The sequence below is a fragment of the Nomascus leucogenys genome, chromosome 1a (assembly GCF_006542625.1).
Source record: "Nomascus leucogenys isolate Asia chromosome 1a, Asia_NLE_v1, whole genome shotgun sequence".
Lineage (NCBI taxonomy): Eukaryota > Metazoa > Chordata > Mammalia > Primates > Hylobatidae > Nomascus > Nomascus leucogenys.
In genome coordinates, this window is record NC_044381.1 from 40763360 (window position 1) to 40781972 (window position 18613).

At 41.4% G+C, this 18613-nt stretch overlaps 1 protein-coding gene across 3 annotated transcripts in view; it reads right to left on the reverse strand.

The window, feature by feature from the left end:
• FAM120A (family with sequence similarity 120A) overlaps positions 1 to 18613 on the reverse strand; it is a 114962-nt gene that overhangs the window by 73993 nt on the left and 22356 nt on the right. For all 3 annotated transcript variants that reach the window (XM_030801748.1, XM_030801821.1, XM_030801780.1), the window contains exon 3: positions 16393 to 16475. In XM_030801748.1, coding sequence (XP_030657608.1) covers positions 16393 to 16475 — 83 coding nt within the window. The remainder of the gene's footprint in view (positions 1 to 16392; positions 16476 to 18613) is intronic.

The window sequence follows — 18613 nt, forward strand, 5'->3', positions numbered from 1 at the left end:
CACTCCACAGGCAGCTCTGAGCCTGTGCAGAGAAGCTTGCTTCCCTCCTGGATGGCTCCTAATCTAGCCTTCTAAATCCAGTCCAGGATGAGCTCCCTGACGTCTTCTTTAATCCTTAGGGTCAGGACCTGGTGTGCATTTGCTACCCACGTGCGGGAGGAGTCAGAGGTGCTGTCCTAAGGGCCTGGTCACATCAACAAACCCCACATGAGAAAGTGGCTGGAGACAGAAATGCAACACCACAGGGACATATGGATGGACTTTACAGGAGACATTTTAAATTGAAGAAGATAGATTGGACAGTTGTACATATATCTTTATTTAAAAATAACAGGGAATCTTGATACTAAAAGGTATTCTAGGATAAATCCTTTAGAAACTTGTTAAGTGTTTTAACATGATAAAAGCATATATGTATGAGAAGTTAATTTATATGCTATCCATCTACATAACTCTATAAATACATACATATATATATACACACCTATATAAACACCACACATGAAGGTAGTTATCAATATGCTTACAAGTGGGAAAAAAACATATCAAGACTTGTTTGTCCATGAAAAGCATCATCAGCAGTGTTGCTAAACTTTCCCTAAGATTCTAAAATAGCACATGGTTCATCTCATCACAGCAGTAACTACGCAGGAGGGTTAAAGTAATTTGTCCTTGCCTATTCATAAAAACAAAATTAACACTCAAACTAAACAAGTGAAGTGTCTGCTGCTTAGAGACAGTGTATAAAATATTGTAAATTATATCCCATTTATTTCCTCCTCTGCTTTCTTTAATCAGTTTTTTAAATCTTAGCCCAAAAACTTAACATTAAAAAAAAAAAGTCAAATAAATTACAACATATCTAGAGCTAGAACCATATGTACATTCTATCTCTAAGGAGAGTAAGTAAACTTAATTAACAAGCAAACGCTTATGATCAATTGCTTTTTTCACATCACTGTGTAGCAATTTCACTAATTGTGATTGAAATTTTACCTGCTTTGTAGGTCAAGAAAATAATTTAGGGCTGGAAAAGACCTTTGAAAGATTCAACCTACCCCTTTACTTCCAGGCAGAATCATTAAATAATAAATAGATACTGTTTGGGTGGAAATTGATCATTGTCTCCGTGCAAAAATATCCTCTTATGTGAAAGATTTTCACTTTTAGCATCATCTTTCCCCAAATCTCCTCATCATTTCCTACTGAAAAACATGTTCTGCAGTCTTCTAAACATCACTGACAGATGGATATAGCATGCAGGGCTTTGCTGAATGCAGAATGCCACCAAACCTGACCCAGGCAAGCATGCTGCAGGGCTATCTCCCTGACATATCACAATCCATGAGTGGTGGCACCCCATTGTCACCCATTACAATCTCTTGTCCTTTGGCCACTCTTGACAGCCTTTGTTTTGTTTTTTTAAAAAAAAAAAAACCTCCAAGAGGCTGCAATCTTGGAGTCGGGTCAGTGGTGTGGGCAGGGCACCAGCCTGGCCACACTACTGGGCCTATTCCCCGAATGGGTGGTGCTGGGAGCACTGGCTGGACTTCTGCTGCGGCCACGCAGGGTGAGCCTCTGGCCTCATCTCCAAGCAGCTTGACAACCCCAGGCATAACTTTCAGAACAAGCAGTATGGGTTCTCACCAATCTATCTATCAGGCCCGTGTTAGGGGTGAAAAGTGGAGGCTGGCACCCATACTACATACTACAGGGACACAAAAGTCCATGGAAACCCTGTCAGGCACGTCCTCAAAGGGGACTTCAATGGGAAGCCCTCACTAAAGCTGCCTGGTGACTACTCCAGACAGAAAAGACCTTTGATGCTTTAGAGCCACTGATTTCAGTGAATTATTTCAGGCACTCAAGGGGAGTCTTAAGGAAGCTAAGAAACAACTACACTATAACAATATTTGAAATCCAAAGAAAACGATCTCTTCCTAGTTCCTGAAAGCAAAATAATAAATAATGTAGCCCCTGCTAAACAAGCATTTATTTATTTATTCACTGTTTTCTAATATTTCACTGCTTAAAAATCTGCAGTCTCACTCTTGGTTATATCTTTAAAATCAAACATTTTTTCTATAGATGTGAATTCATTTAAATGAAGTTACCATGTAATATTTCCAACTGTTAAATCAAACCCAACATGCCACAGTACTCAAATGATTCAATAAAATCCAATATTCCTTTTAATGTAATATGTTGACTGAAAACTCTTTCAAAGCTCTCTAAAATGTACCACTAGACAGGATCATTTGACAGGGTCTGACCTAATCTCTAAAATCCACTTGGTCATATTCCTGTGGGATGTATAAGCTAATTAAATATACCATACAAAACTATGATTAAATGATTTTGAGACTGTTGGTGCCACTGCTCCCAAAGTGTCTCTCAGCTGCTCATTTAAAATGCAAATGAATATAAATGCAAGTTTCACAAAGTATCATTGCTGAAGCAGAGCTGATCCACTTCATCACCAAGTGGAAAACAGTGAAGGGCAAGTACTCTGCATTTTGGCAATTTCAAGGAAGGGAAATGGAAGCTCGATTTGGTCAATATTCATTCATGGATGAGGCCTGTGCTAGAAAAGGAACACAGAACAACCCTTCAAATTTCCTGACTTCAAGAAACTCACATTCTTCTTGGTGACAAAATGTTGCCCCAGTCTAGGACACAGTGGAGCACAGGTCTGGGGGCTGAGGAGGGAGAAATGCTTCCTTGGTCATCCAAGGTGGGCAAAGCTCAAAGTGTAGTCCCCAAGAAACTGTCACCACCACAGTCCTTGGCCCCAGCAGTCTCTGCTTTTGACCAAGCCCTCCAAGCTACAGAATCACCAAATGCACCCTGCAGGCCCAAGGTTTTCTACTACAATAGTCAAGAGAAAGGAAAACACATAGACCCTAGAATTGTCAGATGCCACCAATAGTCATGCTTTCAAATTTCTTGAAACGTTATGACACATATGAGTATTCTGTACACATTTGCCTAAAGATTTGAAAGGCTGTTAAAATGCAATTAATCACAAATAATGCTAAGTGTGATCATCACTCCAAAGACGGAAACTGCTATGCACGTATACTGAAGTACCTAAAGGATTTAAATTGAACAAAGAAAAGTTCTTCATCCCATTTTACAGGCCTAGAGCCTAGGACGAAAAGGCAGGTAGGCCAGAGGTGGCTTCAGCTGTCCTACTGGAACCTGGGCTCCATCGTGCAGTGACAGGATCTCTTTACAAAAAAGTGCCACCAGTCCAAGGAGGAAACTGTAGTGTACTGTGGTCACCTTCCCTTCTTGGGGAAATACCTGTCATGTATTCTAATCGTTTTGAGGGCTGTGTACCCAGGCTGTGCCCTAAGGATGCATACTCCATTTAATCCTCACAACAACTCTATGAGTAGTCACTGTTAAAATCCCCATCTTACAGAGGAGCTTACTAAGTACCCACCACAGCCAACCAAGTGAGTGGCTGAGTGGACTCTACACACTTAGCCACAGCACTGTGGTCTTTTTATCCTCCATTCGAAATTGCGCCTTTTTTTAAGTGTTGAAATGTGCTTATTTAATGAAAAGATGGTAGACGGTGAATTCCTTTTTCTTCCAATATTCTTATTTAGAAAAATTAAGAGTTGGCAACACAACAGTAGTCTTCCAACTTTTTTTTTTTTTTAACAGATACGTGGAATTCAAATCACTGCTACAGATGAAGAGAGTCACTGAGAAATTCTAAACAGGGGAATGATGAGATCAGACCTGAATTTAAACAGATCATTTTGTTAGCCATGTGGAAGACGGACAGCCGAGGAAAAGATCAGCAAAAGGGAGGGTCCATGGCTCCTGCATGAATCCCAGCAAGCAGTGACTGAAACAGAAGTAAGGAGAGGATGTGGCAATTCAGGAAATATCAAAGCAGACGCAGGAAGGGGAAGGATCAAAGATGACTCCCAAGTTCTACCTTGGATGACTGGCAGGGTCAGTGGTGGCACTAGGTGGCAAGCACAATACAGGAGGACAAGCCAATTTAGAGAAAATGAAGACATTTGTAAATCAGAAATGCCAAATCTGATGTGCAGGTGCAACATCCAAGTAGAGAGGACTGGGCGGGGAGCTCAGTGAAGGGGACTTGTCTGGAGAAATATATTTCATGGTAGCTGAGACTTCAGCACAGATCTGCCAGGAGAGTGTGAGAATCACAGTACAGATGGAACCCGTAGGAGGCAACAGAGGCGAGGAGGAAAAAAAGAAAGACTACAGAACACTGACATGTGGAAAGCCAGGCGGGAGGGTCCTGGTGAGGAGAGGAGGATTATGATGAGGCTGAAAACCATCCACAAGATCAGCTCACACAGGCATCCGTGGTCTTGACAAAAGCAATCTTATGACAATGAGATTAAAGAGAAGGAAGTTAAGCATTGGGGATGTGACAGGAGCTACCATTGGAGACACAAGATGGTAGTCAGAAGAACATGGGGCAGATCTGTTCATATTTACAACTGAGGGCCAAGAACCAAAAGAGAGGGAGAGATTACACAGAAGTCCCACTGGATGTGTTCAATGACAAACGCTCAAGAAGGCCAGGAATACTCTGGTGTCAGGCTAGAAAAGAAAGAAGTAAAAATGGGAAAATAAATGTGTATATGAGGAAAGAGAAGTTGAGGAGGACCATGCCTGAAGGTGTCAATATTCTGGCATAAAGAACCTGCTAAGAGAAAGCAGTGTGAAATTGAGCAGAGGCCCAGGAGAGAGTGATGAATGTCCACAGTAACTGGGAAGGAGAATAGAATGATACTGCCCACATGGAGGTGCTGCCTACAGTCAGACACCAGCATTTTTTAAATCAGTTTTACTGAAATACTTCACATGGAATAAAATCCATTAATTTTAGCATATAATTCAATGAGTTACAACACATGCCTCCAATAGTGTAACTACTATCACAATCAAGAAAATATCACATTCCCATCACCCCAGAGTCCCATTGTGTCTATTTCCCACTGCAGTTCCAGACAACCACAAGTCTACTTTCTATCACTATCACTATCATTTTGCCTTTTCTAGAGTTTTATATAAATTTATATAAGACAGATTTCCTTTGGGTTTGACTCTTTGCTTAAGATAACACTTTGGGATGCAAACTTATTGCAAAGATTAGTAGTATATTTTTAGATCATATATCTAATAATAGACTTGCATCTGGAATATATTAAAAATCCTTAGAATGCAGGCCAGGTGCGGTGGCTCATGCCCATAATCCCAGCACTTTGGGAGGCCGAGGTAGGTGGATCACTTGGGGTCAGGAGTTCAAGACCAGCCTGGCCAACATGGTGAAACTCCATTTCTACTAAAAATACAAAAATTAGCTGGGCATGGTGGCGCACACCTGTAGTCCCAGCTGCTCGGGAGGCTGAGGCAGGAGACTTGCTTGAACCTAGAAAGTGGAGGTTGCAGTGAGCTAAGATCATGCCACTGCACTCCAGCCTGGGCAACAGAGCGAGGCTCTGTCTCAAAAAACAAAAACAAAAACCCTTAGAACTCAATGATGAAAAGACAAATAACCCAATTTTAAAATGAGCAAAGGATTTGAAGAGACATTTATCCAAAGAAGGTCTGAAAATGATGAATAAGCACAGGAAAAGATATTCAACATCATCAGTCGTCAAAGAAATGCAAATCAAAACAAAAATGAGAAACCTCATTAAGCTCACTAAGATGGAGAAAATAAAAAAAAATAGACAATAACAAGCATTGGTAAGGATGTGGAGAAATCAGAACCTTTACACGTTGCTGGGGGGACCGTAAACTGTGCAGCTGCTGTGGAAAACAGTTTGGTGGTTCCTCAAAAAGCTAAGCATAGGTCAATTACAGTGGCTCATGCCTGTAATCCCACCACTTTGGGAAGCCAAGGCAGGCAGATCACTTGAGGTCAGGAGTTTGAGACCAGCCTGGCCAACATGGTGAAACCCCATCTCTACTGAAAATACAAAAATTAACCAGGCGTGGTGGCACACACCTGTAATTCCAGCTACTCAGGAGGTTAAGGCAAGCGAATCACTTGAGCCCGGGAGGCAGAGGTTGCAGAGAGCCAAGATCATGCCACAGCCTGGGCAAAGGAGTGAGACTCTAAAAGAGTGAGTCTCAAAAAAAAAAAAAGAAAAAAGAAAAGAAGAAGAAAGAAAAAAAAATCTAAGCATAGACCTACTACATGACTCAGCAATTCTACTCCCAGCCATATACACATGGAAAATGAAAACATCCACACAAAAACTTATATACAAATGTTCATAGCAACGTTATTTATAATTGCCAAAAGGTACAAATAACCCAAGTGTCTACCAACTGATCAAGAGAGCAATAAAATGTCATATATTCACACAATGGTGTATCATTCAGTCATTTAAAAAAAAAAATGCAGTAGGCTGGGTGTGGGGCTCATGCCTGTAATCCCAGCACTATGGGAGGCCGAGGTGGGAGGATGCTTGAGGCCAGGAGTTCGAGACCAGCCTGGGCAACATGGTGAAACCCTGTCTCTAAAAAAAAAAAAAAAAAATTAGCCCAGTGTGGTGGTACATGCCTATAGTCCTAGCTACTAAGGAGGCTGAGGCAGGAGGATTGCTTGGGCCCAGAAGTTCAAAGTTACAGTCAGCTATGATCATGTCACTGACTGCACTCCAGACTAGGAGACAGTTTCTTTTCTTTTTTTTTTTTTTTTTAAAAAAAAAAAGGAATAAAGTACAGATACATGTTACAACATGGAAGAACCTTCAAAGCACTATACTCAGTGAAAGAAGACAGACATAAAGACCACATGTTGTGTGATTCTATTTATAAATGTCCAGAATAGGCAAATCCATAGAGATAGAAGTCATATTAGTGGTTGGCCAAGGAGTTGTAGAGGGAAAGAAGTGGAGAGTGACTGCCGATGTGGACGTGGCTTCTTTTTCGGGTGACAGGGGCTAGAGTCTCAAAGACACAGCAAGAGGGCCAGGAAGAGAAGTTGACCCTGGACAAGGCCTGTGAGCAAGAGATATAAGAAACCAAGATGCTGGACATAGCTGGGACTGCTGCTGGCAAGCCCTCTGCTTCTTTTTATTTTTTGTTGAGATAGGGTCTTACTCTGTCGCACAAGCTGGAGCACAGTGGCACAGATCAAGGCTCACTGCAGCCTCGATATCCTGGGCTCAAGCAATCCTTCCACTTCAGCCTGTCAAGTAGTTGGGACTACAAGGGCATGCCACCACACCCAGCTAGGTTTTTATTTTTTATAGAGATAGGGTCTCACTATGTTGCCCAGGCTGGTCTCGAACTCCTGAGCTCAAGTGATCCTCCCACCTCGGCCTCCCAAAGTGTTAGGATTACAGGCATGAGCCACCATACCCAGCAAAAGCCCTCTGTTTCTGACCAAGAATGTCTTGGAAGGAACTTGCCTGGCACCAAATCTGGTGCCAGATTTGGCTGGGCAGGGGGTGGTGCAGTTCCCGGGCAAAATGTCTTAAGGGTAATATTCTCTAGGTTGAGGAGCCCTCAGTGTACAGTTAGCATGCAACAACAGTGTCTGATCTGCCATGAGTGGAAGGGGGAGACATAGGACTAGGACTACGACACAGCACTAATTCACACATGCGTCACCATGGCATTCAGAGGAAGGTGAATATGCTAAGCAGAAAGTGATGGAGAAAGCCTGGTTAGAAACAGGGCTGACGTTATGAACTCACAGGGTGGGAAATAAGCTAGAAAACGTTTACACACTTATTTTGAAGACTGACATTATGCTGCTTATTTAAAATAAAACTAGAGCATTCTAGGTCTAAGCACAGTTAGCAGGCCAGGCGCAGTGGCTCATGCCTGTAATCCCAGCACTTTGGGAGGCCGAGGCAGGTGGATCACCTGAGGTCAGGAGCTTGAGACCAGCCTGGCCAACATGGTGAAACCCCATCTCCACTAAAAATACAAAAATCAGCCAGGCGTGGTGGCACACGCCTGTAGTCCCAGCTACTTGGGAGGCTGAGGCAGGAGAATCACTTGATCTCAAGAGGCAGAGGTTGCAGTGAGCCAAGATCACGCCACTGCACTCCAGCCTGGGTGACAGAGCAAGACTCCGTCTCAAAAAATAAATAAATAAATAAATAAAAAATAACAATAATAAAGCACAGTTAGCAAAGACACTATTACTGAGCTTCTCTTTGCTTGCTCTACTCCAGGTCTCTCTCCCAGAGATACCGTAAGTGCCAGCACTACCAACACGGTATCTTTCAGATCCCATTCAGACTGTGTCTTGTCTTTCCCTTGCTGGCCTCTGTTCTGCTCCTGCTGGCAGGGTCATCCATTCCAGGTCAATCAGGAAGAATTCTGCTTGGCAGTCCCACTCACTCCATGGGAGGAGCCAAACTAAAAGCAATCCTGTAACAAGGAAGGAGCATAAACCTCCCACAACTTGTATCCCTTTCTTCCCAGCAATATGACTGGAGACCTACTCCTAATCTGTGAAAAAAAAGACAGAAGCTGGGTGTGGTGGTGCACACCTGTAGTCCCAGCTACTTGGGAGGCTGAGGCAGGAGAAGGAGAATCACTTGAGCCCAGGAGTTTGCGTCTGTACTGCACATGATCACACCTGTGAACAGCCACTGCACTCCAGCCTGAGCAACAGAGCAAGACCCTGTCTCTTAAAAAAAAAAAAAAAAAAAAAAAAAAGAGAGAGAGAGAGACAGAAAAACTATTCTTGAGCCCCAAGAGATTCCAGCAGATTCCTCAGAATTCTAAGCTTTCCAGTTTTATTTTAAAACAAACAGGGAACAGAGAAGAACACAGACTGGAAGATATAAACAAGCAGAAATTCTTTTGAGTTCAGTTTGTATTTTAAATTATTTCATTTAACAACCCCACATATAAATTAAAAGGAGCAAATAATAAACTTCTTATTAAATGCAGGTTTTCAAGACTTAAAAGCTCAAAATCCAGTACAATGAATCTGTATACATTAACCATTAAGAACATTTAGCTAATGTCACATGCATGATGCATCACATGCATGATGATGACGACAATGATGACCACTACTAGCAAGACAGATATTTTTATTACACTTCGAAGGATCAAATATCAATCTGTCTAAAGTGGTTATCTCCGAGAAGTGGGATTGTAAGTACCTTTCATTTTCACATCACGTATTTCTGTACTGATTAAATTGTTTCTTATTATTTTTATAATAAAGAGAATTTTTAAAAAGATAACATACGCTTCTAGTTAAGACAGTAAAAATGCAATAGAAATATGAAGACTACAAAGATTAACAAAATCAGAGGGTTCAGTCAAACTACCTCATCTTGCCTGTCTCTCTCTTTTTCCCAATAGACTATGTTTAAAAAAAAAAAAGAAACAGAAGAATGTTTTTAATTTACTTACCTTTCAGGCCCCTAACATTATATTTTCTAAAGCTAAATAAGTACTTAGATTTTAGGAAGTTTTTCTCAGCTCTTACTAAACTATTATAACGACTTATTAAGAAAAAAATACATGAAGTGAACTTCAGTTAACACTAACATGTAAGGAGAAATTCCTTCTTTGGAGGGTTCACAGAATCAGAACTACCCCCTACTGCTATGACAATATAGGTGAAAGTCCATCTTTCTATTTATTTACTGTTTATACCCAACTTAATTTTTTAAAAAAAGATTTCAGAAAGATCAAGTCATCTGATCACTGACCTAGCTCCAGCAAGGGTACATGGTATATGCCACACACAATGAAGCCTCAAAGTGCCTGAAATGCTCTAGCTCTTCTTGGACAGAAGCTGGCTCCAGGCACTGCATGAGACCTACCGGGACCTCTAGCCCTAGTCCAGAGACAGGCACCATGCACAGCGGTCACTAGCACCACAGGCTGGGCAGCAGCTGCAACAGCCACCCAGGTGTCCATCTGGGAATCCCAAGAGAGAGGACTGTTCAGTTCCTCTTTGTCTCAAAGAGCCCTGAGCTACTACTAGACTGGCCCACTGTGGGGTCTGCTGTGTGTTCCAACCCTGGAGGTGACACAGTCCCTGCGATGAGAAGGCCAGACTGACAGCCCTACCATCGTTGCTCCTGGAGATCCTGATGCTACCCTCCTCGCTACTCTCTCAGAGCCAGACCCAACTGCTGGCCCTAAAGGACATTTTTTTAAAGTACCACTCAACGACTTCTGGTTGAAGACAATCAGATATAAAAAATATAGTTAAAGATACCCCTGGGTAAAATTCAAGGTGAATGGCCGGGCACGGTGGCTCACGCCTATAATCTTAGCACTTTGGCAGGCTGAGGCAGGCAGATTGCCTGAGCTCAGGGGTTTGAGAACAGCCTGGGCAATGAGGTGAAACCCCGTCTCTACTAAAATACAAAAAATTAGCTGGGCATGGCAACAGCGTGTACCTGTAGTCCCAGCTACTAGGTAGGCTGAGGCAGGAGAATTGCTTGAACTCGGGAGGCAGAGGCTGCAGTGAGCTGAGATCGCACCACTGCACTCCAACCTGTGCAAGGGAGCAAAACTCCGTCTCCCAAAAAAAAAAAGGAGGTGAATCTAAAAGTTTTCTTGATACAGCCTCACAGATTGCCCCTGGTATACGGGTGCCTCAGGGAAAGATAATGCTGGTAAAAGATTACCAAAAAAAATAAGTGAAATCAGAGTGGTAAGGTGATAAATACACAAAGACATTTAAATCAAAAGGAAGAAATGCTAGGGCTAAGAATTAGAGGGAGCTCCTAAGATGATGCAGAAGAAAGCAAGAAGAGTTGTACTTTAGGGGAAGCTCCAAGAGAGGATCATACAGAGAAGACGGCGTTCCATGAATGAGGGTGCAGCCTGGCCCAGGACCCAGCCTGGCCCTAGGATAACCAGCTGATGGGGTCAGAAAGGGCTGAGGGAGGACAAGTGCTTCTAGGTGAGGCTCACCACACAGAGAAGGGGTCTTTCAAAAAGACTGGGAACTGCAGTGTAAACAGAGTAAAACTGACTAAACCTAACTAGAAAGTAGAACTGCTGGTAGTGAAGTCTCAGGAAAGGATCAGCCCACATAAAATCTGCAAGCTGGAGTGTCCCAGACAAGGAGGCAGAAGGAGCTCAAAGGGCTCAGTGGTTGGGAATACTTGGCCATCACAAACAACTGGCATGGATGGAAACTCAAAATATATGAAACTGAATATGAAGTTCAGGAACACAAAAACCATTAAAATGAATACAATGACCTGAAACTAAACAGGTCCAACTTAAATGTTATTATACCCAAATACGAGGTCAATAGAATGTAGAACACCCAAGTGACAAAAAGCCTTCTGCAAAGTGTTCTAAAAACCCAAGATTCAAGAAAACCAGAGGCAACAAGAAATTATGTTTTTTAAAAAAAAATAAAGCCAGCAAACATCTACAAAACATTTTTAAAAATTAAAACAACAAAATGCCCACCCAAAATAAAAAATTCCCGTAACCAGTTAGGACACAAAATCATACAATTTTTAAAACCCCAAAAAGCACATTTTGAAAAACTGCTCACTTAGCACGTGTCTACAGCCAGGGGGCCCTGCCTAGGGTGGACTGCCACAGCCGCAGGCCCCCTCTGATGAGTACGGGCCACATCAGCTATGCAGGGCACCCACAGGCTCACTAAACCTTATGACCAGGCAGACCGAATGGCCGGCCACTCCCAGGGCACAGGAGGAGGCAGGCATGGGGGCAACACCTGAAGGGACACAGAGGCTGGGCTTGGGACTGGAGCCCATGCTCTGCAGGCTCAGCTCTCTGGGTACCAGGCTGCCTGACACCTTCCATTTCTCTCATGCAACATTGCCAGCCACACCAAAACCATGAAAGGAGCACAGCGGCCCAGAGCAACACAAGCAGTGGGAGCCTCTTCGAAAGACCAATACGCATCCAGCCCACTTTTCATTACTGTAAATACAATCACGAATCTTCCTAATTATAACACTGAGTCCAAAAACACATTGAAAGGACATTCAATGTATTTTCCTTATTAAAGATATGATCTTTTTAAGAAATATTGCCCGGCTGGGCACAGTGGCTCACGCCTGTAATCCCAGCACTTTGGGAGGCCGAGGCGGGTGGATCATGAAGTCAGGAGATCAAGACCATCCGGGCTAACTCAGTGAAACCCCGTTTCTACTAAAAATACAAAAAATTAGCCTGGCAAGGTGGCAGGCGCCTGTAGTCCCAGCTATCGGGAGGCTGAGGTAGGAGAATGGCCTGAACCCGGGAGGCGGAGCTTGCAGTGAGCCGAGATCGCGCCACTGCACTCCAGCCTGGGCAACAGAGCCAGACTTCATCTCAAAAAAAAAAAGAAAAAAGAAAAAAGAAAAAAAGAAATAGTGCCATTGGAAAAAGTTTAAATGAGCGAGGAAATGAGATGCACTCCTGGAATGCCTTCCCCATTGTTTGGGAGGCATTCCACGAGTGTATCTCAACTCTTCCAGGTATATAGAAGATTCTCTTATGTTTCCAATCAAACAGAGTAACTTACTTACAGCAAAGTAAGATAAACGCAGCCTCAGGCTTGGGCGCCTGTGCAGCCCTGGGGTTTTACCCACCCTGGCCCAACCTGCTCTGTATCATCTGCTGCCAGGCTCCCTGCTCTGCAGGACCTGGGCCTGGGTAGAGACAGAGGTCGCACTCCAGCCCAGCCTCTACGCATCTCCAGGACTACAGTGAGGAATCTCAACAGCAGGTCTCCCGAGGAATAGGGAGTAACACATAACTCTTGTTTTCTTTCTCTCATTATAGAATTGACCACGTCTTAGAAGATACCTGACCCCTAACCCCATCCTACAATTTTACATGTTATATGAAATGGCCTAAGTGTTCTGAACATAAATGAAATAGTCTTTGCATCTAAACCTACGAAATTCGATGCCCACCTTACTAGCAGCTCTTAAGGTTACCACTGAGGTATGAAAAAGTCACCTTACATCCTATTTCATACTGTCTTCTACCAATTTTAGGTTCTAAGTATGTCTAACATTGCATTCATAATCTAGTAATAAGCACGATCTACTACTAACTAATAAGGCAGGACAAAACAGAATTTGGCTCCCATCCTAGCTCTCCTCTCTGCAGATATTACCCAGTGATTTAACAGTTGTTCTCCCTTGTGCTTCAGAGCCCGCAGAGCCCCAAAGCAGACGTGCTATTCTTTCAGCACAACCAGGGCTGTGGACAGTCAGGGAGGACTTCACAATTTCTAACTGATGTAGCTGGTTCAATGACAGTCAAAGAGTTAAAAATTCACAGTGAATGAATGAATGCATGTAGTGAAACTGGTAAAGACACATGTTTAAAAAATGAGTCTAAGGATGCTACTTATAAAGAAAACAAAGAAAAATTCATAGTGCTGCCAACATATTGAAGATTTGGAATCACATAAATTATCAACTACTAATGACTTCCTATCCATGGTATTTTGTGATTTTCATCAGATGGTAAAAAGATGAAATTTTCTCATGATTTTATTGGTTCCCTTTCTAACACAGTATACTGGAAAAATAGCTGTTAAGGACACGTGACTTTGCATCCTCAAGCTTAAGCCTCCTTGGTCCATCCCTTTTATCATATTATATTTGTACTATTTTGCCAAAGCCAAATTTATTATTGTTCACAGAGGGCTGGTGTTCTATGAAGTTAACATCTAATCAATTCAAAGCAACTCTTAAAATGCAATACTCTAATCTTAAACCTCTCATCATTTCAACATAATACAAAAACACAAAGAATATTTCAGAAAATAAAACTCAGAATATTATGGAGATACGTAACAACTATCCAAATTTTCAAAAGATGCAATTGGTTTTATAACTGGGAAAAAAGGAAGAGACTAAAATAGCAGGTGGGATACATACAATTCTGCAGCACATCCATCAGTCATGCTCATGGGGAGAAAAACCACATCCAATTTCCCCTATGTATATTAAAATCACTGAAATGGTGCTGCATACAAAAATGTGAATGAAGGGTCAAAACATTAAAGTGAGCCGGGTGTGGTGGCTCACACCTGTAATCCCAGCACTTTGGGAGGCCGAGGTGGGTGGATCACCTGAGGTCAGGTGTTTGAGACCAATATGGCTAACATGGTGAAACCCCGCCTCTACTAAAAATACAAAAATTAGCTGGTGTGGTGGCAGGTGCCTGTGATCCCAGCTACTTGGAAGGCTGAGGCAGGAGAATCGCTTGAACCCTGGAGGCAGAGGTTGCAGTGAGTGTCACTCCATCCTGGGTGACAGAGCAAGACTCTGTCTCAAAAAAAAACATTAAAGTGGCTAACAAATGCAATTTCTGAACTTATCTCAAAACCAGGTGCACTTGCATTTCAGGTGTGACTTTAAAATCCCACAACTTATCCAGTCATCTGAAAAATAATTTAGGATTTCTTCTCCAATATGCCAAAAAGTACTCAGCTAATATCAAAATGCATGCATAAAGCTTGATTGGATCTCGATTAAAAAAAAAAAAACCTATAAATGACTGAAAAAATTTGAATATGGACTTAATATTAAATGATATTAGACACTGCACTCCAGCACGGGTAACAGAGCAAGACCCTGTCAAAAAAATGTTATTAAAGAATTATTAATTTAGTTGATGTCGTAAGAGTAATATGATAAAGTAACAAAATGTCCTTATTTTTAGGAAGTGATGGAGCAAGCTGAAGTGGTGGAGCAAGCTGACATTTTCATGGGTAAAGTGTTATATCTGCAACTTACTTCCAAATAGTTTTTGTTAAACAAAACAAAACACAGACATATACTTTATGGCAAAATGTTTATAATTGTCGAACCAAGATGGTGGATATATGGATACACATTTCTCTATTCTTTCCACATTTTAATACTTAAAGATTTTCTCAACAAAATTTAGGAAAAACACACATGTAATGATGTTATTCACTTGGCAATAGATTGAGCTGGTTTTCCAATAATTCTTCAAACAGCTCTTCTAACCCTGTGACATATGAAGCAGGGCTAGTTTAACTTAGACATACACATATAGCCAGAAACCTTGGGAGTATCTCACTCCTGCTCTTCAAAACAAAATAAATCTTGTAGGAAACAAGCGTTCATTTGTGTCTCACTTATAAAAGCATAATGCTTAACAGATCTACTGAGCACAGGTGCAGTGCTCTGAAGTCCAGCTGATTACACGCTGCATTTCCCCAGTCCGCATTTCAGTCATGGAATCACCAGGAGCTTAGGGTCCGAATGACAGATCACATCACTTCATTCATGAAAACATACAGGAGGGATTCTATGGCCAGAAATGTAATTTCTAACAAGAGGAGAAAAACTAATTTTTGAACAAGAAGTTGAAAACAGTCCATACCAAATCCCTTAAGGGTGAAAAGGATAACATTTTATAGCATGCCAGAGATGAAATAGCAAGGAACAAAATGAAGGGAGGAAAGGAATTCTACTTCAGCTTTTGGGTATCACCAAAGTTAAAGGTAAACTAAAATGTAGGAAGAAAAACTCCCATTTGAAACCAGTGACCAATTAAAATTGTTTATGGAGGGAGGGTAACTATGACAACATTCAAAATTTTACAGCCCTTCGGAAAACACCCAATTTAACCGCCACCCTTTACTGTAAGGAAGCAGTCCCAGGGTGGGAAGCAGATACAAAGTCTAGGTCCCCATCCTCCCAATTCCCCAAGTCAAGAAAGGCACTTGAACCTCACAAATGATCATTACAGTCACAGGAGTCACTAACGAGTCCAAGCTGAAGTTTTCCAGGGCCTCGTGCCAATCTCACTCATTACTCCTATGCTCATATCCAACACAGACACTTTCCACTGCAGAATATCAGAGTTAAGTGCCTCCTTTCTGATGTTTATTACTATCACAAACAGGAAGGGAATCAAAAGGGAGAAAAATAATATTAAGTTTTAATAAAATAAAACTTCACTTCTCTAATGAATTTGAGTCTCCCTCATCATCTAAAAAGCTTTATAAACTATTTTATAATTGTAGAAAATTAGTTATGAAATTTATCAACTATGCAAAAGATGTTGCTCTAAGTGACAAGTAAGTATACTACCTAGAGAAAAAATTAAAATTTTTAAGTAAGAAAATTAATATATAAAACATCAGCTCAAAGATTTCCTTCTATCTAGGTACACAGCACAAAGAATTCCTTAAGGGAAATTTTCAAGGACATTTATACATTTACCTAACATGTAGGTGTTGAGAACAAGGGATGGTAGCATTGCTGCTTGCTTTTTAAGGCAGTGCAGATCCTGAAATTATGGGAAAACATGATATTGCTAACTTTGTAGCATCACCAATAAAGGGCCTAACATGTTATTAAAGTAATAGCAAACTCACAGTTGATTATTACAAATGCTAGAAAAATAAAGTGAAATTTGTACCTTTAGTGAGGCTAGTGGATGTTCTGGACCAAGTAAACTCCAATGAAAGGAAGCCAGATCTTCATCCGGCAGAATGTGATTTCCTGGAATATAAACATGGATAACATAAAAGCAATCATCTTAAGTAACATAGGGAAACTTTCAAAAGTGCTGCATATTGTCATCTATAGTAGAAAACTTTCAAACAGAAACTGAGAACAACTCTTCATCTCTTAACATAAAGCGACATACAGCAGGCAGAATCTTTGCAGCTGCTTCAAGAATGATGGGAATTTGTAGTGGAGTCCCAACAGCATTCAACCTAAGAACTGCATAAAACTGAAGCAACTTCACAGCACAGTATTAAAAATTAACACCAGTCTGCAAAAGGTCAGTCTGACAATGTCAGGATATCAAATACCAATTAGATTCAAGTTCTCATTTGTTCATGAAATGGCTATGGTTCAAGCTTTCATCTGTTCATGAAATAGCTATGGTTCAAAATTACATAAAAACACCAAATGTGAAATCTGCACAATTATAAAATCTTTCTTAGCAAGATTAAATGACAATGACTGCTGATTGTAACATGAATCAACACCCTTCTCCCATAATTTCCATCACCACCCACAAACATATGTGAAAAGGCCCATCCTACAATAATACTCAAGAGGCCATTAAGCTGCTCATCCTATCACCAGTGCTGTCACAGTCTACAAACAAAACTGTATTCAATTGAGAAACTGTATTTGGGGGGAATACTCAACTTTCACAATAATGTTCATATGCCTGGTATACCTGATCTTTAGTAGGTTAGCTATCTCATTGAAATATTGAAGCAGTAATTTCCTGAATAACCATGATTTTTATAACATTACTTAATCACCTCCACATTATGATAGCAAATTCATTAATTTGCTACTAACAGAACGCAAAACAAACTAAGACCATTTGGAATATTGCTACATTATAATATAGGTTGAGCACCCGTAGTCCAAAAATCCAAAATGATGCAAAATCTGAAACTTTTTCAACATCAACATGATGCAAGTGGAAAATTCCACACCTGTGCTCATAAGATGGGTCACAGTCAAAAGGCGGTCAAAATGTTGTTTCCTGCACAAAATTATTTAAAATGTTTTACAAAATTACCTTTAGACTATGTGTATAAGGTATATATTAAACATAAATGACTTTCATGCTGACTTGGGTCCCATCTCTAAGATACTTCATTAGGCATATGCAAGTACTCCAAAATACTTCTGGTCCTAAGCATTTCAGATAAAGGACACTCCACCTGTGTTCCAAACACACAAACACACAATCCAGAGGTACTGAACTCCCGTGACGTCCAAATGAGCAAATCTGAACCGTAACTGCCCAGGTTTGCTGTGCTTGGTATTGTTTTCCCCAGTCAATGGATTGCATAGAATTTCACGGTGAAGAATGAAGTGTCTGGCCGGGCACGGTGGCTCACGCCTGTAATCCCAGCACTTTGGGAGGCTGAGGTGGTCGGATCACGAGGTCAGGAGATCGAGACCAACCTGGCTAACACAGTGAAACCCCGTCTCTACTAAAAATACAAAAAATTAGCCAGGCGTGGTGGCGGTCGCCTGTAGTCCCAGCTACTCAGGAGGCTGAGGCGGGAGAATGACGTGAACCCGGGAGGTGGAGCTTGCAGTGAGGCGAGATCGTGCCACTGCACTCCAGCCTGGGAGACAGAGCAAGACTCCGTCTCAAAAAACAAACAAACAAAAAAAGAATGAAGTGTCTGAAATTTTGGAAGCTTCAATTCGAAATAATATTAAGGCAACTCCAACATTAGTAACAGTCCCTGTGAAAAATTGGGTGAAATACTTAAATGAATATTCCAACATTCCTAAAACAAACTACTTTATATAGCTATACTTTCCATTACAGAAGGAAAAAGAAAAATAAGCTTTCTCATTTGAGCACAGTGAAACTTTTTCAGCCTGGCCAACATGGTGAAAATTAGCCAGGTGCAGTGGCACACACCTGTAATCCCAGCTACTCAGGAGGCTGAGGCATGAGAATCGCTTGAACCTGGGAGACAGAGGTTGCAGTGAGCCAAGATCGCACCACTGCACTCCAGCCTAGGCAACAGAGAGAGACTCCATCTCAAAAAACAACAACAACAAAAACTCAGGAGCTTACCTATAACTTCACTAAACTTTTTGAAGAGATTCCAAGCCCTAAATTAAATTGACAACATATTGCAATT